Consider the following 23,497-nt stretch of genomic DNA (forward strand, 5'->3'; position numbering starts at 1 on the left):
CCCCCACCTCCCCCGGCCGCCCACTCACCCGCCTCTTTCACGCAGGACAGACCGCCCGCCCTGTCCGTGTGAAGTGCCAACGCCCTCCCCGCCCTGGGCCGACCCCCCACTCCCCGGGCCCGTAAGTGAGATTGCACATTAACTACTGTAAGGAGAGGAGCCGCACTGGGAAATGTGAACCATGAGAATATCAGTGACACTGATGAGAATAAACTAAACGCCTTTGTAACAGCCCTGCCGCATACTGCTCTCTGGGGACACGGGGCCCAGGAAGGGACAGTCGCTGCTCACAAGGGCTCTGCACTTGGGCATAGCCATTCCAGAACATCAGTGGGTGTGTTGGGGGGGGGGGCAGTGTCCCCCTTTCAGATGGAGAAACAGGCTTAAAACCAAGCTGCCAGTAGCTTCCACTTAAAGTGGGGCACCTAGCTGGCTCAGTCGGTAGAGCACGCGCCTCTTGACTTCAGGGTCGTGAGCTCAAGCCCCACGTTGGGTGTGGAGCCTAATTCAACAAAGTAGCTTCTACCCACAGCACCCTTCTGGCTACCCTGGTGTGCATAGACACGATGCCCAGGGCTGTTGTGCACATGTGGGCGCCCTAGATCTGCATCCGCCGCCTCCAAGAGGGGCCTCCATTGAATTGGCTGCATGACAGGCCCACTGGCTCGCTCCTCTTCTGTGGCTGTGTGACACCCCCAGCCCCAGATACACATCCTGGACACACCCACGCCCTTCACCGCATCTGAGCCAGTGCACCCACGCACTCCTGCACCAGAAGAGGGAACACAGAAGTGGAGGTGGCAAGTCAAATTCAACGGGTGTCCTTTAACATACCTTGAAGAGCTGTAGGCCCTGAGGTAGGGACGGACAAAATGTTCTCTCAAGTCAGATGGAAAAAAAGAGATGGGCCCTAGGGTCCCCCAATTCAGAAATGTTTCTAGTAGCGTGGGAAGGTAACTCACCAATACTAGGGGTCCCATCAAGTCAGAAGATAATTTGCCTTGAGGTGGGAAAGGAAGCTTCGTCGTCTGCCCAGGCCAGGCCCGTCCACTCCCTGATTAGGGGGAGCATCCAGACATCTTGGGGAGATGATCAAGTGGGATTTCAGTTCCCAGGGAGGCTCGGGTGTACTTTAAGAAAGCCAGCCCCAGCCTCAGCTGCCAGAAAGTTGGGTTTTGGAAGCCAGCAGCAGCAGCAACAAAACCAGTCACCTCAGGTAACAGGAAGTCTTGTCTGTCTGGACACATAGGCAACCCCAGGTAAGTGCAAACACCCTTCTGACTCCAGAAGTCCCGTCTTTTAACCCCAGGAAGACCTGGAACTAAGTACAGAAAGATCAGGCGAACCCAAACCATAGCATTAGTGGGTTTGCATCAAAAAGGGAACCTGTATCTATTTGGTTCTTTTTACGGTCTGACAGATGAGCCTAAGGTTAACGACATCCTTGTAACAGGCAGCACTTGGCAGTGTGTAAATGGGCGACTGAGACCCGTGGTTCTGAGGCCCGACCATGCACCTCGCAGGTTGCAGACCTCCGAGACGGTGGGCTAAGGGTCACGGCACTTCCAAGTTTTCCCGGCTCACAGGAACCACTCTGTACTTGGGCAAGCTCTGGAAAATCTGCTGCCTTAGTGACCTGGTGTGCCACGGAGCCCAGCGTTACTGGGGCCCCTAAGAAGTGACCGCTCAGCTCCATGGCTAGGGGGGCTGGCCTGCGTGGGCCCAAAACAGGCAGACGTTGAAGCTAAACTTCAAAAGCTCAAGGAAGCATCAGGGTTGGAATGGTTCGATGTTATCAGTGGTGAAACCCAGAAATAAATGGGAATGGTCTTTTCCGCACCAAATCCTGACCACTGAAATCCCTGATAGGCACGTGGGCGCACAGGCATGGGTGCACACACATGGACACGCCCGGGCCCCACGATGCGTGCAAGCAGGGGGCTTTCCACGGGAGTCCCGCTCAACAAGCCACAAGACAACACGCAGTAGGATACAAATGTGTATAAAAAAAAAAAAAAAGGCTGGGATTTTATTTCCAAATTGGCATGTGTAGAAGGCACAGGAGCAAACAGTTTGGGACATTAGAGTGGAAATGCGGAGGAGTGTGTCTGAGATTCCCCTGCCTCCACCACCTCCTAAGCGCACTTGAGACAGGCCCAGTGACAGGGGCTCTGGCCCAGGGCCCTGAAGGCCCCACTGGCTCTGGATGAGAACCTTGGGACAGCTCCCGAGGAAGGAACCCTTTCTCCCAGAGGGGGCAGGACCTTGCCAGCTCTCCCTGCTAGACGGACCAGCGCCCTCGGGAGGGCCGGGGTCAGAGAGAGAAGAGCAGGATGAGAACCAGAAGAAGCACCCCCAGCAGCACCACAATGGCACACCACTGTCGGCGGTCTGGGGGCAAAAGGGTCAGAGGTTACAGGGGGATGGGATACCACCCTTGCAGCCCCCCCCAACCCTAGTTGCCTCCCCAAGGGGACTTACCACTTGTCATGTGGGATACTTTGGCCATCTTCCTGAGGACCCCATCCATCCGGGACTGGGTGTGGTCCATCTCATGAGCGAAGGCATCCAGCATGCTGTGGATACCAATTCTGTGTCAGCCCCCAAAAGTTCTGTGCACACCAGTGCTGCCAATTGAGGACTCCCAGCCCACCCCTGGGATCCTGGCCTCACATGCCCTGCTCATCCAGCTCCTCCCCAACACGGCCGGACATGTGTTTCAGAACCCGGATGCTCCCAGACACCATCTCCAGCTGTTGATCTTGTTGGTCCATGATCAGCTGCAGGAGGAGTGGGAACTGCCGTCAGCAAGGGGCCCTGAGCTGTCCCCAGGCTCCTCCAGCCCAGGATCCCCAACCACGCGCACACACACCTGCTGTGTGGCCTGCTGCTCCTCAATGTAACGAGAGGTGACCGAGGCCATGCTGGCATCCAGCAGGTCGCTGGATGACTTCTGGGCAGCTGGCTTGCCCGTCAGCATCTATATGCGCACAGACCACAGGTTCAGAGAGAGACGGCCACTCGGAACAGAGTCAGACACAGGTTTGTGGCAAATCGAGATGGTTGTTAGGAAGGTAGTCTTGGAAATGGGATAGCCTGGGTTCCCCAGACCCACCACTTACTAGCAAGGTGACCCCAAGGCCATGTCACTTGACCTCCCTGTGCCTCAGTTTCCTCATCTGTAAAATGGGGAAAATTCCTGGGGCTGGAATGAGGATTTACCGAATTAATCCATGGAGAACATTTATCACATAAACAGATGTATTTAAGAATTTGGACTTGAGGGGCGCCTGGGTGGCGCAGGCGTTAAGCGTCTGCCTTCGGCCCAGGGCGTGATCCCGGCGTTATGGGATCGAGCCCCACATCAGGCTCTTCTGCTGGGAGCCTGCTTCTTCCTCTCCCACTCCCCCTGCTTGTGTTCCCTCTCTTGCTGGCTGTCTCTATCTCTGTCGAATAAATAAATAAAAAATCTTAAAAAAAAAAAAAGAATTTGGACTTGAATCCTCAAGGCAGCACACCTGGAAAGCATACAAGACTCCAAACTCGGGCAGGACTCACAGCTCCCCCTCTCCCAGATTCCATGATGGGATGGAGACAGGCTGGTTTCACAACATGCAAAGAATGCACACACAACACAGAAGGAAAAAGTGTGCCGACAGAGGCAGCTGGGAGAGTGCCCACAAAAGGCATGAGCAGGCACACCCACAGAGGGAGATGGTATGCAAGCCAACTGCAGAGGGGGATCCACTCAGAGGCCAAGTTCACCCGCTCAGATGCCCAGGTACATACACAGAAAAAAAGTAGGCATACATACACCCTGGAAACAGTAACATACCAAGCAAAAGAAGAAAAAGGAAACAGGCATCTAGACCCACACCAGGAGGCAAAAAGTATTACATACACAGAGAGGGCGCAGGTGTTCACAGCCAGAAAGAGCAGGCAGGTGCACAACCAGGAGAAAACTGCACACACAGAAGATGGGCACTGACACAGAAGGGACAGACAGACATGCAAGGGGGACAGGCGAACACACACAGAGGGGTCAGGATTGCATGCAAAGGGGAGGGTCTCTCTGAGAGGCTCAGGTGAGGATGTTGAGTCTGGATGACTTACCTCTCTATTATTCCTCTCCATGAAGGCTATGGCTGCGGGGCTGACCATATGGTCCTTCATATCCTGGGGGCGAGGATGCCATCAGTGAGTAAAGATACCCCAACCTCCCCACATTCAGGCCCCGGAAACTCTCCTCACCTGGACTGCCTCCCGCATCCGCTCCACGAACACCTTTCTCTCCTGCAGGTCTCCGGCTGGGAGCTTGAACTTTCCTGGGTTGGCTTCCACTATGCGTAAGCCCCGAGTCAGGAGTCAAGGCCAAAGCCAGACACAACCCCCTCCTCTGCCTCAAGCCCTTAACTCCTCCCCGGTATCCAGCCGCCCCCTGCCACAGCAGTGGGCTCTCCCAGGACGCCTTGCAACCCCCCAGGATATCGATGGTCTCCTCCAGGTCCTCGAGGTCCCACTCGATGCTGCGAAGGCCATTCCGCAGCTCATTGGTCGTCCAGTCCAGCTCTTCGCGGCCGACCGCCGCGTCCTCTTGCAGAAGCTCGCACCAGCGCTGATACAGCCCGCGGGCCGTGTTCACCGCCTTCTGCACCTCACTGCGGGAAGGAACACACACAGCGGTCACGGCTGGGGGCAGGCGGTCCTCCCGCCCGCCACTGCGCCCCCAGATGCGGGGGGCTCAGGATACCCTCCCACTCGGCCACGGGTCTACTACCCTGACCCGCGCACCCCGACGGCCCTGCCCAGACCAACTAGCACGCTCTGGCGGGCACGCGGGCACTAGCTGGCACGGGGACCGAGCACCCTCCTCCCTTCCTCATTGCTGTCACTCACCCGCGGACAACAAAAAACGGGTCTTCGAGAGACATGTCACCTACCCCCGCCCGAGGCCGAGCCCCCCTCCCCTCTCGGCTTTGGTAGCGGGTCCCAGTAGAGGGGACCGCGCCGCCACCCCCGCCCCCGTCACGTGACCTGTGCCACCATCGAGAGCAGGGACGCCAGGGTAGAGAGGCCTCGGAGGCCCGAAGTGTGGAAACTTCCGCCCTTCTCCACGGCCATCTTTATTGTGGGCAGAGAAGGCTTCGCGTCCGCGTAGCCCGCCGCCCCCAACAATGTCCCAGTTATATCTGGCTGGGTTGGGGGTCGGAGCTCGTGATCTGTCGGTTCGAGACCCGGCCCCTCGATTTGTTGCTGCGCAACGTGTTTCCCTTTGGGGCAATGTGAATAATAATAACCTCCTTCAAATCAGAGATTCTGGGTGGGGAAGGGGATCATTGGATTCCGAAATCCTCTTAACAGACTTCCTGAGCCTGCACCTTGATTCGGCCCTGGGAGATAGTCCCAGCCTAGGGTTGGGAAGGGGTGGGGGAAGAGGTGGTCCTCCCCACTCTCCCACGGGGATGGAAGTGTGGAGTCTTGTTGGACTCTTCTGCTGCACTCTGCCCTCCTCTTTTTTCCTACGGAGGAGGGGCGCCTAGAGATCGCCCTGGGGCAGGGTGGCTGAGTGGGGGTCCCAGAGACGCTCCCGGGGTGTGGAGTCTGGGTGAGAGGCTGGCAGTCGCGGGAGGGGGTGTGGTGGAGGCTGAGGATGGTGTGTACAAGGAAGTCCTCTGCGTGTGGGGTCTGCATCTGGGGAGGGGCCAGGAATGTCTGGAGAGAGGCTCACAGAGTTGACCCCTGTGTGACAAAGAGGCGATCTGTGTGGGGTCTCCGGGAATGCATTTTGTCGGAGGTGAGCCATCACCTGAGTGGGGTCGCCGTCTGTTTCTGGAGACATTGGGCGAGATGTCTGAAGATCTTGGAGAGTGTGTGCCCCTGTGCTTCAGAGTTGCTGCGTAGAGTCTCAGAGATAGCGCCTGGACTGGGGATGTCATTGTGGATTCGCCGAAGTGGTGCAGGGGGAGACGAGGGCGTCCTCAGCAGGTCGCCGTTGTGTGTGGCAGGAATGCTGAATACGGACAGTTTTAAGAGCAAATAATTGCTAAGTCCCCAAGGGCGGGCGCGGGGGGCGGGGGGCGGTGCGTGAGGGTTCTCCAACGATGCATCCTTTGGGGGGGGTGGGAGTGGGGGAAGAAGCAGGAATACCTGGGAGAGAACCTATTGTAGAGAGAAATCATTGTGGGGGTCTCTATGGCGGAACAAGGATGAAGGGGTCCTCAGAGAATCGCCCCTTCTGTTAGCAAGGTCTTTGTGGAGGGTCTCGGGGAGTTGGCGTCAGTGGAAGCCCTGAGATCGCCCCTATCTGCCGGCGGGGGTTTTCCCGGAGGCGTCACGCCTCCTTGGTCTCGGGAGCCCGCGGGGCTGGACTCTGGTCCGGAAGCCGGGGACTACAGCCAGTCCTACCTGCCGGGAGAGGGGGAGGGTAAGGCACCGCCCCCGCTCGCCCGGAAGGAGGCCGCCACAGCTCAGAGTGGAGATCCCGGCCCCTGTCCTTATATGGGCAGCCGGAAGCGGCTCGCACGCCTGCCCTACGTCATTATATCCAAATTTAGTCGTGGAAGTCTGGCGCTTCCAGTGGCCGGAAGATACTGCTCGCCTGTCGGCGGCTGGGGGAGGGGGGAGAGAGGAGCCTTCCCTTAAAGGGCCCTTGCCACGAATGAATGGAGCTGTGGGAACAATTCTGCATCTTGTTTTGGAGGAACTGGGAATAGGTTTTCTTGGAGCGATGGGGCGTAGCGGAAGGTGGGGCCGATGTTTTCCCTCTATCTGCTCGGTCTCCGCGTTGCTCAGTTTACAGCTCCTACCCCAACCTCGCTTCCCGGGGCGCAGAGGCGGAGCAGAGCCGTGTATTCAAGGGGCGCTGCCACGTGTTCACCCGGACTGTCCTGTAGCTGGGTCCTCGGTCTTGGGACTACCCAGCCCACCCGTGGAGCTCGTGTAGAGGGAAACTGGGGGGGATGTTCGGTGTGGGACGCAGCAATGGCAGCCCGGGCTGCGCTCGTGTCTGCAGACATCCGCTGCCCGTGGAGTGGGCGGCTATGTCCTGGAGCCAGCAGCGCTGCCCGCCGCCTCACTGCCTACAGACAGCGGAGTGAGGAGGGCTGGCTTACGCTAGAGAGGCGCAAGAGCTGGAGGCCTCCGTGGCCTCTTTGTTCGTTCGGCAAATATTGAACCAATCACTCTGTCTCGATTTCCCCACCTGAAGAAATCAGGTATAACACTACCCTCCGCGGAGTGGAGGTGAGGCATTAATGAGGTATTTAATAAAGGAAAGCCCTTAACAGCGCCTGGCGGGTAGTGCTTAGTAAGTGTTAGCACGGTTATTGATTCAAAAAACATTAATCGGTTACTGATTCAAAAAAATATCAGACACCTGGTAGATGCTAGGAACTGTGCCCACGGGGGATGTACCGGTTCGAACCCGGGTCTTCCCCGGCGCGAAGGGAAACTTGCCGCCTACAACCAGCTGGGGTTTCAGACGCAAGCACGTGGGTGGACTCTGCCCCACATCCGCGGCCCCCCTCCTCTGGGCCTGCGCGCTAGCGCATTGAGGGCCCTGAGAGAGGAGACCACCTCGAGAGCTCCGCGTGGACTGGGGGACGCTCCTCCTAGCCCCGAGTCCCGTCCCTTCTCCCCCACTCGGTAAATTTCACCCTGTCGCTTTAAGGAGTCTCCTGCCGTGGTGCGTTGGGAAGCCCGGATGCGGCTCTCTGATTGGGCGGGGCGTCTCGGTGACTTCACTCCGGGTACAAAAGGGCTCGGGTGGCGGGCGCCAGGACAGAGCGTCCTAGCGGTGTCACAGCGTGGGTTGGCGTGAGGGGAGACGCGTGAGCGAGCGCGTTGCCCGGAGTGCACCTGCTACCTGTCCTGCCCAACCAGGGAGTCCCCGCCGCCCTCGCCCCCGCCGTCGAGCCGCCATGGAAGTGCAGAAGGAGGCGCAACGCATCATGACTCTGTCGGTGTGGAAGATGTACCATTCGCGCATGCAGCGCGGTGGCCTGCGGCTGCACCGGAGTCTGCAGTTATCGCTGGTCATGCGCAGCGCCCGAGAGCTCTACCTCTCAGCCAAGGTGGAAGCCCACGAGCCCGAGGTGCCCTTGCCGCCCGTCCGCTCGCCTGATCCTCGCCTGCACCAGTCGCGGGAAGCGGAAGCTGTAGCCGAGGCAGCGCCCCCCGACGGTGAGCAGCCCTCTCCGGAGCCCATGGACACGCGGGAGGCGCCGCGAGCCGAGGAGACCCCAGCCCTCTGTGCCCCGCGCCCCGCAAAAGTCAGCCGAAAGCGGCGGAACAGCAGCCTGAGTGACGGCGGGGACGTCGGACTGGTCCCAAGCAAGAAAGCCCGTCTAGAAGAGGAGGAGGAGGAAGGAGCCTCTTCGGAGGTCCCTGATCGCCTGCAGCCACCTCCCGCGCAAGCTGAGGGCGCCTTCCCCAACCTGGCGCGCGTCCTACAGAGGCGCTTCTCTGGCCTCCTGAACTGCAGCCCCGCCGCCCCCCCGACGGCGCCGCCGGCGTGCGAAGCGAAGCCGGCCTGCCGCCCGGCGGACAGCATGCTGAACGTGCTCGTGCGGGCCGTGGTGGCCTTCTGAGGGTCCCCGAGCGGCGCTACCGGAGCCCAGAGCGCGGGCCGAACCGTCGGCCGGAGTGTGCAGACCCGAGGCGAGGCCCACCCCCGTGGGAGTGCCCGCCGAAACGGTGGAGAGGATCTGCTGCCCGGGCTGCTGAGAAGCCTGAGGAGGGACTCTGCCCCCGGGGAGCCGTCGCCGCCTGTGTGCCGCGGCGGCGCCGATGAGCCTGAGCCGGGAGCGCGAGCGCCTTCCGCCGAGACCTGCTGCGCCCACAGGTGCTGTCTTAACGGACTGGGACGTGGACCTTTCCCTCTCCTTCTGGGACTGGGAGCAGGGAGGTTTGGTTCTTGAAACTCCTCAGGGTCGGACTTTTATTTTTTACTGGGAGCTGTGCTGCCCTTTCAAGGTTTTTCAATAGTTGGTGTTTGCATTTCCAACCTCAAAGAATTCCAGGCAGGCGCTCCCCTTCCCCCACCAGTGACATACTTGTGCAAGCGGTCATCGTTGCGTCATGGGGCAGACGTGGGGAGCTTCCTGTTGCCTTGCGTGGGTGTGGGGCCTGGGAGGAGGGTCTGGGGTGTGGATCGCCCTGGGGAATGGGAGGAGGGCGTCCTGAGTCACGTCGCCCCGCTTGCTGCGGGTTTGTGCCCCGCGCCCCTGCGCCTTCGGGCGAATAGCGGGGGAGGGTGGGGGCTGATCTAATTTCAGGTTACAATTTTTCTCATCTGGTGCGTTAGAGATGGGGAACATGTTCACAATCTCAAGCGTGACCATCCCTCAGACACACAGACACAACCCAGACGATCCTGGTCTGAATCACAGAAATTGGTGAGGGTGTTTAGAGCACTGTAAGGCTGAGCTGGGACCAGTTGCTGGTGGTACTGGGCCAATTTGGGGAGGGGAAGATTCTTGCCAGGGCGTCCCGAGGTCTGTTTACCTTTACTGTGGTGAATTCTGTTTAACTTCATCTATCTGGCCTTTTGCTAGAAACGCCAGATAAAATAAAAACCATTTGAATAAAGTCTCTGCTGCCCGTCTGGTTTTCTTCCCTGGTGGGGGAGGGGCAGGGTTAAGGGGTCAGGAGCTGGCGGCGGCTTGCTGGGGCCCCAGAAACCGGTCTGACCGGCTATCACGTGGGCAGAGTGGGCGGGATGGGGTTGGGTCCCCTTTCTTTGCCAGAGCGTTTCCGTGCTGGGTGCTCTGGTGTTCCGACTCCTTAAGCTCCCCCATATTTAGGAGTTTCTTCGAAATTCTACAACTCCGGTGGGGGGGTGTACTTGACAAATTTGAGATGTTTGGGGGGAAATACTGCTGGGTCCAGTGCCCCAGGCGGATTTGGGAGGTCCACGCCTCCTTTGGAGACTTTGGAAGGATGGCAGGTTTCACCCCCCACCCCCACCCCACTTGACCAACAGAATCAGCTTTGGCGGGGGCCCCACGGCCTGCGGGGGCGCTGAGGTGAGCTTTGAAGCGCCCTTTACACCCCTGTTCTAATCTCTGGCGGGTTAATTGTGTGACTCAGGCTGGGAGGTGAGTTCCCAGCCTCAGTTTCCTCATCTGTGAAGTGGGCCTCTAAACAGCTTTCCCTCGAGGCGGCTGTAGATTTAGAAATGCCCGTGAGAGCCCTCGTTATTTGCTTTGGCTTCATCCCAGCTCCATTTAAGTCACCGCAGAGGAGAAAACGCTCATAATCTACCCACCGCTGATCTAAGAGAGGGGCTGTCAGGCGTTGCCCCAGGGGTGGTGGCGGGGTGGATGTCGAGAGGACAAAGGAGCCGCAGGTGCGGGCAGTGAGGGCGGCGGGAGTCTCCGGGAAGGCGGCCGTCCCGCCTCCAGCCGGCTGGCTCCGGCGCTGCGAGCCTCCTGCGACCCCGGGGGACCTGACCCCGAGACCCTAGGGTGGAAAGAGGAGGGTGCGGTAGAGGGCGGACCCGCCCCAGAACGCCCGCCTCCGGATCCCTTCCTGCCTGGTCCACCCGCCCCACTCCCCACTCCCCGCCTCCCTCAGGGTTCCCCCAGGGGAATCTAGCCTCGCTCCTCCACGGCCACCTGACTCTTTCCTGGGAAACATGGAAGACTTTAGCGCCACCCACTCGGGGTCCTGACCCATAACTCCCCGGTGGGACGTGCGGGGGAGGGAGCCCCACCCCCGCCCTGCGCCAGTTCAGTGCGTTCGCGTGGGAGCAACTCCCCGGAGAACCTAGCCCGCCCCGGGAAGTCCCTGGCGGCTGGGGAGGGGGCCTCACTGCGCATCCTGTCGCAGGAACCTCCTGGCTCTTCCTTCCTCCCAGGAAGCAGCCAGGCTGATCCCTGACCCTGCCTCCCAGGGGGTTTCCCGGCTGGGGGCTGGAGATGATGCGGTGGGAGACAGGAGAAGCTCCCCCACGCACCTCCCTTTAAAATAGACCCCTTCCCGAGACCCCCATTTCACCTTTCAGAATAGGCAACATTTGTCACAATAACCAGCTCTGATGAGATTTGGGGTTTTCACACCGTTACATGGCATTGGGTTATTGGGACAGGCCCTCCGGGGAGTAATCGATGGGGCAATAGCTGTGAAAACTAAAAATGTCACCTATCCCTTGATCAGTGGATTCTCCAGGGAGCCTCAAGCCTGCAGCGGGAGGCTCCAGGACCGTGTTCATTACAGGGCTGTCCAGACTGGCACCAATTGCAAACAACTTACACGCCCAGCCAACTGGACTGGTCTGGTAGAATGCACACGACCCATGCCTCCTCAGAGAATGAATGGCCTGAGTGGGACAGGTCTACACACCCTGGCAACACAGATACCTCAGAACTGTGATGCAGAGTGACAAAGGCCAGCTGGAGAAGTTGCGGGGTCAGAACACAGATTCTGGGGGCGCCTGGGTGGCTCGGTTGTTAAGCTGCTTGTGTTCCTTCTCTCTCTGTGTCTCTCTCTGTCAAATAAATAAAATCTTAAAAAAAAAAAAAGAAAGAAAAAGGACACATTCTAGAGCCGGGCTACCAGCCCCGCTTGCTGGCTGTGCAGCACTGAGCAAGTCACCTCACCTCTCTGTGCCCCAGTTTCCCCCGGCTGCAAATTGTGGACAATAACAGCCCCTACCTCTCAGGTTCATTGCGGAAGAGGAAGTGAGATACTATGTATAAAGTGCATAGTGAAAGCCTGGCACATCGGAAGTGTTATTATTGTTAGAACCCAGGATGGTAACAGTGCCGACGGTTTAGAAGCACATACAGCCGTACCGACATATATGTAATGTGTATACAGATGCTGTGCGTGTCCCAGAGAGCTGGAAAATAATCCCTGCCTCCAGTAACTCCGTATGAACAAGGGTCAGCCTCCGCTCCTCTGCTCCAGAATTTGGTCTCCCCCTAGTGATTTGACAAGGTTGACTCTTCCCTCCTCCAGGCCCCCACTCTTCCGGCCCTCAGGCCCCAGGCCTCTGTCTACACTCACCCCTTGGTAGGTAGTCTCATTCAGTCTTCAGACTCTAAATGCCACTCTATGCTGACTCCCATATTTCCCTCCCCATCCTGGACCTGCCCCCCACCCCCAGACTTTCTGTCCAAGCCCCCTCCCTATGTCTCCTGGTGGGGCACTAAGGTATGCCAAACATAACAGGACCCAAAGAGAATTCTTGCTGTTTCCTGCCAGGCTCCCAACTGAGGAATCCTCCTTGAGTCCCTTTTTCTCCTTCCCTCACAGGGCACCCAGTCACAGGTGCTGTCGACTTGACCTCTCACCCCACTCCACTCTCCCGCCTTCAGGACTCCCATCTTGGTGTGAGCTGCTATCACCTCTCCCCTGGATCATGGCAGAGCTTCTTTGCCGCCCTTGCCCCTACAGTCTGTTCTGCACAGCAGCTACACAGAGCTTACAAAATGCAAATTGGATCATTTCACTGTCCAGCTCCCTTCTGCTTCATCCACAGTGGCCTCCTTCCTGCCTGGAGAACAGGCCAAGTAGGTTCCAGCCCAGGGCCTTTGCACTTGCTGTTCCTTCTGCCTACAATGCTCTTCTCCCAGACACCCATTCTTACTTTCTTTGGATTTCTGCTGCAATGTCACCTCCCTGGAGTGGTCTTCTTTGGCCACCTGATCTAAAATAGCTCCCCATTCTGCCACTCAGCTCCTTTACCCCTCTTCTTGGCCATCCTTAGGTCACTGCTCACCATCTGAAAGGGTAGATTTAAGTTCTAGTTAGCATCTGTGCTCTCATTTGCATGTCACTTCCACGAATGCTGTCTGGGGTAAGCAAGTGCTAAGTGCTTAATATTTATTGTCTCATTTAATCAGTGGCTTCCCATGGCTCTTAGAATAGAATTTCCCAAATTTCAGACAGTTGACAGTCAGGATTTTTGTCATATCTGCATACTGACTATACTATTATTTATCTCAAGATTTTTCTTAATGTAACTTGTTAATCACTAACCATACTTAGAAGATAACAGTTAATAAAAGTTACAGTGAAAACAAAACGTCATAAGAGCCTGCCGAAACAGACAGCTTTCTTAGGAAGGGAGATTAGCAAGAGTTAAAGACATATTATTAGGATTGGAAGAGGCCTAGCTTTAGTCAGAAGACTAGGTGAAGACAAAGCTGAAAAGAGAGAAACTGAGGGATTCATTGTCTTCTTTAAATATTAGCATTAGAGGGGCGCCTGGGTGGCTCAGTCGTTAAGAGTCTGCCTTCAGCTCAGGGCATGATCTGGGAGTTCTGGGATGGAGCCCCACGTCGGGCTCTTCCGCTGGGAGTCTGCTGCTTTCTCTCCCACTCCCCCTGCTTGTGTTCCCTCTCTCGCTAGCTGTCTCTGTCAAATAAATAAATAAAATCTTAAAAAATATATATATTAGCATTAGATCACTTTGTCCACTGTTCAAGAGTTAAGAAAATTCTGCTTCTGGAAGAGAGACAAAGCTACAAATGCCCCCATTTTGGTCCAAGACTCCTGTTTACTGACACTCAGCTCAAGAGTTGTTTGTTTGTAGTAGCACGGTTGCAATTTTACATTGGTTTCTGGGTATTTCTCTTCTAGCCTATGGCCTCCAAGCGAGGGCATAAACAAGTCTAGCCGTGATTTTTGTGAATGAATGATGCATTTGCAACTCTCCTTTTGAGATCAGTCCTTTGAACTCCACTTTTTACGGATCGGGAAACTGAGGCCAGAAAGGATCGCCCTGCATGAAAGCAAGTAGGGGACAGCTCTAGACATGCCCGCCATCCCAAGATCCCCTCCCCTCTCCGCGGTGCAGGACAGACGCCCCGCTGAAGCCTCCGCAGAGCTGGGAAAGGGCTGGGTGACAGAAGCGGCGCCCAGACCGGTTTACCCGGTTCCAGGAACCTGGGCGAGGTCCGCGCGTCCGAGAAGGGGAGACGCAGGCCTCGGCCAGGCGGGGCGAGGACCGGACTTGATCTCCGCGAGGAAGTTTGAGCCGCAGGCAGGACTGTCGGAGTCCGTAACTAGCCACAACGCGGGGCGGAGCGATGTGGGGGTCAATCACAGACGGGGGCGGGATATACGCGTTTCCCGGCTCCCGCTCTGCTCCGGTCCCGCCCCCGCGCGCTGCACCTGGTGACTTCCAAGAACTGCCATTGTAGTGTGTGGCCCGGGCCACGCCTCTCGCCCCCAAACCGGTCCCTTCCGGAACCCGCCTAGGCCTTCCGCGCGTGGCTTCCCACCCCCAGCACGCCCCGCGGAGGCAAGGGCGGGACTTAGGGGCCGCGCCGGAAGGCGGAGGGGCGTCTGGGGCTGGGTGCCCGCCCGGAATCAGATAAATCGCGGAAAACGCGGAAGGGAAATGGGGATTGCCAGAGTTTGAGGCTCATGTTCCCCATCGTCGTCGTGGAGGCTGCTGAAACCTCCATGTGTCCAGAGGAGCCCAGAACCCCACACCAGTGTCCAGGGGGGCCAGAGCCCCCACAGCAGTATCTAGTGGAGCTCAGATCCACATACCTATGTTACGGGGAGCCCACACCTTCTCCACCTGTGTCCAGAGTTGCGCTCACTAGGCTACTTCTATGTTTCCTGAGGCTCAGCCTAGGGCTTTATTCCCTCCCGCCTGTGTGTTCAGGGGAGCTTAGGTCTCCCCAGATTTGTGTCCCAAATCTTTGAGCTGAGCCCAAGGCCGAAGGCCCTCCACCTATTTGTCCAGGCTTAAACCCTCCCTACACCCACCTCCCTGCCTTACCCTTTTTAACGCAGCCCCTCTCAGCAGAAATCACCCTGGGTCCCCGCCCCCCCCCCCTCAGCCCTTTTTATTCCTCGTGGCCTTCCAACCTCCCGGCCCCTTTCGGTCCAGGATCAGCCCCCCTCCCCCAAATCGTTGACTCTCAGCTAAGAAATAATCTCAACATTCACTGTCACTCCCACCCCCGCCCCCTCAGCTCCTTCCCGCACCTAGGCGGCTCCCCTGTCCCCCTGGGGACCTGCCTTTCCCCGCCTGCCACCGACTGGCACCAATTAATTTCCTCCTCAGCCTGTCCACCCACATCTGGTGGCCAGCTGCTCGCCCTCGCCCTGCCCGCCCCCAGGGTCTCCCAGGGAATTGCTAACAGCTCTCCTCCTCCCTGCGCCCCTCAAATCCGGGACGCCCCACCAAAGCACACGTTTCCCCCCTCCCCCCCCCCCCCAGTCTGCTTCGGAAAAAGCTGACAGTTAGGACCTGGAGAAGATCTGAAATCAGATGGAGGAGGGGTGGGGTGTGAAACTTTCTGAACCAGAGATGGGGGAGGGGTGGTCGTGTGAAGGGGGGAAACGGGTGGAGGGAGGCAGGAGCTTAAGTTGTACCTAAAGGCTGGAGATCAAAGCTTTCTGGTTTCCAGATGGGGACTGCAGGGAGGGCTGCCCCCACCCAGGGGCAGGCAAGGCGGAGCACCCCCCTTCCTCGGAAACCCCCTGAGACGTGGCGGTGACAGCTGTGCCCCAGCTCGCGCCCGGCGGGCTTCCTTTTCCTGTGCTCACTCTCCCGACAGGCTGGCCAGCAGCCTGGAGACACCGGTCAGGCCCTTTTGAAGGGGCTCCCCAGAGGGTCTTCCTGGACGAGGGGGAGGGGTCTGGCAGAGAACAATGGGCTTCTGTAGCTGCGGGACGCCAGGCGCTTCCTGTTAACCCCCTCGGCTTGCAGCTTGGGGCGCATCTCAGAGGCCTGCACTGCGGAGGGGGACAGGGAGGGGAATGCCAAAGCGAGCAAACATGCAGTTCCTTTTCTCCTGTTGGGGGTCTTCTTTTAAAGTGATCAGAAACGGTGAGCTGAGAGCAGACCTTGCGTTCCTCCATGGACTCATAGAGCCTGGTTCTTTGCGTTCTGTTGAGCTGAGGGTTGGACAGCCAGGGGACAGGGCATAGCTAGCCTGGGAGAATCCTCCACGCTGAGCACCAAGACATCCCAGGATCTCTGGTGGCGGGCAGGGCTCGGCGGAGGGACCCAGGTGAATCCAAGATTCAGCCCTGTTTGCTGCCCTGCCACATTAGCTGGAGGTCACGCCCCCTGAGCCAATTCCCTGGGTGGTCTGGGCCTCAGTTTCCCTGTCTGGGAAGTTCTTCCAAGGGCCTGAGTGGAGCACAGGGTGGTCCTAATGGACCAGAGCAACCTGAGCTGGGGGTCCTGGAAAACTTTTGCTGTTCCTTGGAGCCCCGGGAAGCCATGATGGGGAATTAGCTGCTGTGTTAATTTGAGGATTCATGCAAAGTCCCTTCTGTTTACAGAGCTAGCCTGAGAAGCTCACCCCCAAGAGATTCTGTGAGCCTCCAAGAGCCTCTGAGGGCCCCTGGAGACTCAGCATCCGGCCCTGGAGGTTTTCGGGTAGTTAGAAACCAGATAACACGCCCTGTTATAAGAAGAGACTACATCTGATGCCTTCCACCAGCCAGGTAACTATGTTTGGCTCCTCCCCCGTGCTCACTAATGCCTCCCCGAGAGCCTAGGTCAGAATTAAAGTAGGCACTTTCACTGGTCCCATTTTACAGATAAGGGAATTGAGGCACAGAGCAAATGTGTGTCTATTAAAACACAGTCCATTGTTTTTCTTTCTCTCCTGGATTGGGGGCTGGGGGCAGGGGTTATGTAGGGGCCCTTGTCCACACCGGAGGACTTTTGCTTGTATATACCCAGCAGCTTATCTTCCCTTCACAGATAAGGAAAGAGAGCTCAGTGGGGGTGAGAGCCACATGCGCCACCACTGGCGGCCTTTTCTCTCTCTTCCTCCATCCTCTCAGACTGCCCATCAGGTTTGCCCACCAAATGCCCTCTTCAGCTTTTTCAGACCCAATTGCTGGGTGACTTGGTATCATCTTTTGTCCCAGCAAAAAGCTCCCCAAGGGCTTGGTGAGGACAAAGTTGGTTTGGGTTTGTTTGTTTGTTTGTTTTGTTTTTGTAATCATTATTTACTGAGCAAAAGCAAACTTCTAGACTGGAAAGGTTGTTGCCAGGCCCCCTTGCTGGTATCTGGAACAGGAAGTGGCTCAGCGCCTTCGCCTTTCAGCCCAGCGGGTAGGCGGGCAGGCGGGGAGGACTTGCTGGAGGCCTGGCAGCTGGGGTTTGGGCTGCTCTGGGGTTTGGGCCCCAAGCCAGCCTACCACCAACCAGCCTCCACCTGAGGCCCCTTCCCCCTCCCTCCCCTCCCTTTTGTGGCCCGCCCTTCCGGAATGAACCTTGTCCTGGCTTCTGGCCACCGGGAAGGCTAGAAACTAGCCTGCCATTACTCATTGCTGGGTCCCTGTGGGCCCTCAGCTCTCAGACTCGTCGGGGTGAGGGTGTTTTGAGACCCTTTCCCTCTTGGGCTCTGTGTCGGAGTGGTGGCTGGAGTCTGCAGCCCTGAGTTCCATGGATTCCCCAGCTCCCATCCAAATCCCTACAAACGCTGCCTTGTAAACAGATCCTGGAATTTTCAAAGTGCTGTCCTGTAGTTTGGGACCAGGCAGTCTCTTCTGAGAGGGGTGGGTGTGAAGCCAGTTCTGAAGAAAAACGAGACACAGGCTGTGAGAAGGGGTGCACGCTGGGACCAGCAAAACTGTCCTTCCTGCCGGGGTCTCCCCCTCTCGTCGCTTCGCTTTGCTTTACACCTCTGGCTGCTGTGAGGCGAGGCTGCCTTCTGCGAGGGAGGGCCCTGGGGGACCCCGGATGCATCATTGGCCGTTTCTCTGGCTTCCCGGGCAGCCTGGGCTTCATCGTATTTCCCCTCGCCTCCTTCATTTCTCCTCAAGCCTGTCCCTCTTTCTCCTGGCTCTCTGTACGCCCGTGGGAGGGTGTGGGCCTGCATGGACGGGTCCAAGCTCCCAGCAGGCCCACTGTAGGGCTGGGAAGCCCAGAGCCGGGATCCATCCCCGGACCATGTCTCCAGCTTGGACCTGGGTTTCTGGTCAGACGGGGAGGGCAGGCTCAGTCTCCTCTACAGCAAGAGCTCAGTGTAGGCTCTGTGGGTTTTACACACACACACACACACGCACGCGCGCGCGCACACACACACGACTCCTGGGCCTTCTCTGCCCCTGATTGTCCCGGATTACCCTTGTGTGCCTGTTCCCTGCTTCCAGTAACTTCCCCTCCTTTCCGCTGGCCTGTACATTCTAGAAAGCTGGGGGGTACGTTCCTCAGAACGCGCCTGCCAGCCACACTCCAGGTTGGCCGGGTCTCACGCATGCACAGAGCCATATGCTTCCTGCTTGGTGCTCGTGGCCAGCGTGAATCCTCCCCGAAACCTCCTCCAGCTCTCTTGCACCTGAGCCCATCCTGTCCTGTTGCCATGGCATCCTTGGAACCCAGAAGCCAGATGGTCTTGTGTCCCCTAATGCCCCTTCCAGGCTCAGGCACTTCTGAGCTCAGCAAGCGTTTCCTCTGCACCCCTGTGTCCCCAAACGCGCACTGAGGCTGTGTGCCCAGTAGCTCGTCTTTTCTCCTCGTGACTCCTGCGACAGGCATCAACAGCACTTGTCCAAATTCAGCTCAGAAGTGTCATTTTTTTTTTAAAGTAAGGTCTACATGTGACATAGGGCTTGAACTCACCTGAGCCAGCCAGATGCCCCATGACAAGTGTCGGATTTTAATTCGAGTCTATGGGACTTGGAACCTGAGGTCTTAAGAATGACAGCAGGGGTGGGCACCCAGGCAGTTGGTTAGGCTTTGGCTCAGGTCATGATCTCAGGATCCTGGGGTCGGGGCTACCTGCTAAGCGGGGAGCCTGCTTTTCCCTCTCCCTCTGCCTGCCCCGGCTCATGCTCTCTCTCTTTCTGTCGAATAAATAAATAAAATTAAAAAAAAAAAAAAAAGAATAAGAATAGGGGCACCTGGCTGGCTCAGTCCGTACGACCCAAGAGTCGTGAGTTTGAGTGCCATGTTGGGCATAGAGATTACTTAAAGAAAAAGAAAAAAAGAATGACAACAGTCATAGAAACTAGTGCTGATTACTTGAAGTACTTCACTCAGAGTCCTCACCGCTTGATTGATTATGGCGTTCCCCTCATTTCACACTGAGGAGACAGAGGCACCCTGCGGGTAGAGAGTTTTCCTACTGTGTATAATGTTTGTAGCTAAAAAGTGCCGTAGGCTGGATTTGAACCCAGGCATATGCGGGCAGTTTCTTGACTTATGCGGCTGGAGTGTTCTCTGTGGTGGGTCTGCCGTGTGCCTCGGGGGATGTCCCGCCTCGGCCCTGGCCTCCACTGCTAGGTACCAGCAGGGCGTCTTCCTGCAGTCGTGGCGATCAGACTTTCTCCAGATGTGGCTGACTGTTGGGGGGGAAGGGGGAAGGGGTGGGCTCCCCCCCCCCCCCGCCATCCACTGTTCTGCCTCTCTACATGTGTGTCCCTCTGCAAAGCATCACTGTGTGTGTGTGTGTGTGTGTGTGTGTGTGTGTGTGTGTGTGTGTGTATGTGTGTCTTTTCCCAAGTATAGCTGTGGCGTATGGGCTGGGGCCTTGGCTTGAGTCCTGGAGACAGAGGCGATTGGCAGGTCCTGGCATGTTGGCGGAGGGGTGGTCAGCAGGGCCACCTTTCTAGGCCACATCCCCTCTACCTGGAGGGAGGGGTGCCGGCTCCCCAGTCCCTGATGGCCGGACTTGCCCAGGCAGCTTGAGCAGTGCCCCAGGTGGGTGGAGACAGGCGGCCCTTCCTTCCTGGTTCCCAGGGGTGGGCGGTGGCAGCAGCAGTTGTCCAGAGCAGAGGGCGTGGGGAGCCCCGACCCGGCCCCTGGATTTACTGAGAGGGTGCTGGGGTGTGTGCTCTGAGACCCAAGGCCCTTGTGGGCGCGCAGGAGAAACCAGAGGCTAAAGTAGGTCTCCCCGCCCGCCTGCCTGCCGCCCTGCGGGCCCACCCAGCCCTGGCTCCCTGCCAGCAAATGCCGGGATGGTGACTCACAGAGCTGCTGAGCTCGGAGAGAAGCGCTGGGCAGGGTGGGGGGATCCCCTGCATTCTCAGCTTCTCCATCCCGACCGGGACCCTTGAGGCCACATCTCAGACAAGTCACACTGGCTCTCTCCCTCCTCCTTTTCCTCTCCCCGTGTGCCCCCCACCACTCCCCACGCTGGATTTCTGTTTTTGGCACCATGCTAGGGCAGAAGGGTGGAAATGAGTGTGGGGCGGGGAATGTCTCTGAGGTTGGAATATATTTAGGCCTGGGCGAGAGAGTGTGTGTGTGGTACAGAGCAGACCTCAACGCTGGCTTGGGCTGGGGTGGGGTGGGGGGACCCCGAAGAGTGAGGCTCCGGCCCTGAGCTGGGGCAGGAGGCTTCTGTCTTCTCTCTCTCCAAGACAGAGCCTCCTGGTTTCCCCTGGGGGCGGGGGGCGAATGAGAAAGAGCGGGAGGAACCAGACCGCTCTAGTGGACCGGCCCCGCACGGGCCAGACCAGATCATGAATAGACGCAAAGCTGAGGCCTGGAGAGCTGGATCGGCTTTCGTGAGGTTGCTCGGGAAGGAAGGGAAGGGACCAGGGTTTGCTTGCGGGCCAGCTGGCTGCGAACACTGGCGTGCTGTTGCCATCTTGATGCACGCGTCCGTTGTTCGTGGAGCAGCTCTGAGCATGGCCCGGGCCTGCACTGGTCCAGAGGCACAATGGGCAGAAGACCAGGCAAACGGGTCTCCAAACCCCAGCCTGCGGGCCACCTCCTCTCATCCTCTGCACGAGCCTCAGGTTCGGAATGGCTTTTGCATTATTAAACAGATGAAAGGAAAAGAATATTCCACGAAACGTAAAAATCAGATGAAATTACAGCTTTAGCCGGCGTAGCTAGTGTGTACTCAGTCATGCTCATTCATGCCCCAGTTGTCTGTGGCTGGTTTTTTGTTTTTTTTTTAATTGAGTTAAAATGCACTTAACCAAGAATTTTACCCTCGGAGCCATTTTTAAGTGTCCAGATGAGTGTATGAGTCCATTCACAGTGTTGTGCAGCCGTCCCCACCATCCTCCAGAACTCTGTAAATCTGACCCTCTGTCCCCATGCAACACTGACCCCATTCCCCCTCCGCCAGCCCCTGGTGCCCACCACCCTACTTTCCACCTCTGTGAACTTGACTCCTCTGGGGACCTCATATAAAGTGGAATCAGAGAGTATTTGTCTTTCTGGGTCCGGCTTATTTCACTCAGCATCATCTCAGGGTTCACCCACGTTGTAGCAGGTGTCAAAATCCCCTCCCTTGGTCAGGCTGAATACTCTTCCCTTATGTGGATGGACCACATTTTGCTTATCCATTAGTTCATGCATGAACACCTGCTTTGCCTCCGTCCACATTTTAGCTCCTGTCAGTAATGTTGCTAGGAACGTGAGTGTGCATATCTCTCTTTAAGACCCCGTTTTCCATTCTTTTTGGGGTTTATACCCAGAAACAGCATTGCTGGGTCACATAGTAGGTCTGTTTTCAACCTTTGGAGGAACCGGCATACTGTATGCCGTGGTGGTTGACTGGCACCATTTGGCATTCCCACCAATGGTGCACAGGGGCTCTGATTTCCCCACATCCCCACCAATACCTGTTTGGGGTTTTGGGCTACCAGCCGTCCCGATGGGTGGGAGGCGGTGTCCGGCTGCTTTGTCCTCCGGAGGCCAAACGCACTTGTAGCACCAGAGACCCACAGGGCCAAGCATATTTCCCATCTGGCCCTTTACGGGAGTTTGCCAGTCCCTGGACTGGACGGGTGGGGGGGTCCCCATCCTTGGAGACCTTGTTTTCTACTGGGGTGGGGGCACAGAATAGTCTCGGGCACCGGCGAGCCAGCTAAAGGTAAACAGTATGAGGAAACACAATAGGGTAATGGGAGAAGAAGAGAGTTCTGGGGGGTTGGGGAGAGTGGTGGCTCATTGAGGAAGGAGTCGCAGGGGGCACCCTGGAGTGCTCGGCTCCCCTCTCCAGGCCAGGCGAGGTCTGGTGTGTTGCAGCAAAGACCCCTCATCTGGCCTCTTCCAGCTGGTTTCTCCTGGGCAGCTGGGGGCCCTGGGAGTACCTGGGGGCTCTTCACAGCTTCCGGCTCAGCAGCGTGGTGCCAGCGTGTGTGGCTTCTGACTGTGGTCAAGCCTGGGTGACATGTCTGAGGGTTCAGGACAGCATCTTGGGGCAGTTTGACCTGGGGATTTGGAAGGTGGCAGATGGGGGGGGGAGAGAAGGAGGCTGTCCCCAGCCAGTGGCAGAGACTGAGGTGAACTGCCGTCCTCTTCGTAGTCACCCCACACTGGCAGGCCGGATGCAGAGCCGGGCCAGCCTCCTATACACTGTCTCTTGCTCCTTAACTACGAGGGCTTGTCCTGTCCTGTCCTGTTTCCTGTGCGTCTTTCTCCTCGGCGCTCCCATCCCTGGTGTTTGTAGTGCGGGCTGGGAGCAGGAGGCCGGGTGGGCAGGAGCCCTGCAGGGCGACGGGCACATCCTTGCTGGGGATGCCGCCGCCACCCGACGGGCTGGCCTCACCTTCTGGGCTGCCTTGGGAGAACTCGCACCCTGTTCCTCTGTCCCCTTAGAGCTGGACTTAAAATGTGGGACCTTTCCAGAAAACCACCAGGCTTCCCCAGAGTTCAGGAAGAAGGCGTCTATGTCCTTCCCTCTGTTTTGCTGGGCTCCTCAGACTTGGCACGCCCCCCATCCCCGAACTGCGGCGTTGAAGGCGCTCCCCTTTGCCAGCCGGCTTCTCTGTCGACAGAACCGCGGTGCTGCGGACGAAAGCCGCTTCCGAATGATGATCACTGACTGATGGATCCACTCACACACGTCACACAGATTTGTCGAGCTTGTGCAAACCATCAAGGGCTGGGTGCAGAGCCGGCCTGCTGCGTAGAAACTCAAGTCACCAGACCCTAAAGGATTCAAAACCATTGTTCAAACAAATCCCCGTATGCCCGTGTGATTCACAATCGTCACAAGGTGGAAACAACCCAAGGGTCCATGGATGACTAGATGGATAGGGGCGCCTGACTGGCTCGGTCGGTGGGGCGCAACTCTGGATCTCAGGGTTGGGAGTTCAAGCCCCACATTGGGTGTAGCGATGACTTAAAATCTGGGGCGCCTAGGAGGCTCCGTCAGTTCAGCGTCGGACTCTTGATCTCAGCTGAGGTCATGATCTCAGGGTCCTGGGACCGAGACCCCACGCTCAGCATGGAGTCTGCTTGGGATTCTCTCTCTCCCTTCCTTCTAACCCTCCCCTGGCTCGAGCTCTCTCTTTCTCTCTCTCTCAGTAAATAAATAAAATAATAAAATCTTTTTTTTTTCAAGATTTTATTTATTTATTTATTTGGCAGAGAGAGCAAGAGTAGGCAGAGTGAGAGGGAGAGGGAGAAGCAGGCTCCCCACTGATCAGGGAGCCCGACACGGGACTCGATCCCGGAACCCCGGGATCATGAGCTGAGCCAAAGGCAGATGCTTAACCAACTGAGGCACTCAGGCATCCCCCCCGCCAAATAAAATCTTAAGAAAAAGCAAATGAATGGATCGACAATGCATTCCATTCATACTATGGAATATTATTTGGC

The 23,497-nt window shown here is 57.4% G+C and overlaps 2 protein-coding genes across 3 annotated transcripts; one reads left to right on the forward strand and one right to left on the reverse strand.

Annotated features, from left to right (window-relative positions):
* Nucleotides 1-1,997: 1,997 nt before the first annotated feature.
* On the reverse strand, nt 1,998-5,045 carry STX10 (syntaxin 10). 2 transcript variants are annotated; one of them, XM_011227228.3, is made up of 8 exons: nt 4,897-5,045; nt 4,489-4,658; nt 4,252-4,346; nt 4,114-4,176; nt 2,873-2,980; nt 2,678-2,780; nt 2,482-2,576; nt 1,998-2,391 (listed from the first exon to the last, which is right to left on the reverse strand). In XM_011227228.3, the coding sequence occupies exons 1-7, from the start codon at nt 4,929-4,931 to the stop codon at nt 2,488-2,490; spliced, it is 663 nt and encodes a 220-aa protein (XP_011225530.1). In that variant the 5' UTR covers nt 4,932-5,045; the 3' UTR covers nt 1,998-2,391; nt 2,482-2,487. The 2 variants fall into 2 exon arrangements, with proteins under 2 accessions (XP_011225530.1, XP_002921060.1); XM_002921014.4 differs by having other exon boundaries at nt 2,674-2,780.
* A 2,714-nt stretch (nt 5,046-7,759) lies between these two features.
* Nucleotides 7,760-9,588, forward strand: IER2 (immediate early response 2). The gene has a single exon (XM_011227229.3). The coding sequence runs from the start codon at nt 7,920-7,922 to the stop codon at nt 8,586-8,588; it is 669 nt and encodes a 222-aa protein (XP_011225531.1). The 5' UTR covers nt 7,760-7,919; the 3' UTR covers nt 8,589-9,588.
* Nucleotides 9,589-23,497: the final 13,909 nt, after the last annotated feature.

The sequence above is a fragment of the Ailuropoda melanoleuca genome, chromosome 4 (genome assembly GCF_002007445.2).
Source record: "Ailuropoda melanoleuca isolate Jingjing chromosome 4, ASM200744v2, whole genome shotgun sequence".
Taxonomy (NCBI): domain Eukaryota; kingdom Metazoa; phylum Chordata; class Mammalia; order Carnivora; family Ursidae; genus Ailuropoda; species Ailuropoda melanoleuca.

Coding starts and splice junctions, on each gene's coding strand:
- IER2 (XM_011227229.3), top strand. CDS start 7,920: ATGGAAGTGCAGAAGGAGGCGCAACGCATCATGACTCTGTCGGTGTGG.
- STX10 (XM_002921014.4), bottom strand. CDS start 4,931: ATGTCTCTCGAAGACCCGTTTTTTGTTGTCCGCGG. Junction 4,177..4,251: donor GGATGCGGGAGGCAGTCCAG/GTGAGGAGAGTT, acceptor CCTCGCCCCCAG/GATATGAAGGACCATATGGT. Junction 2,781..2,872: donor AGCAGCAGGCCACACAGCAG/GTGTGTGTGCGC, acceptor CTCCTCCTGCAG/CTGATCATGGACCAACAAGA.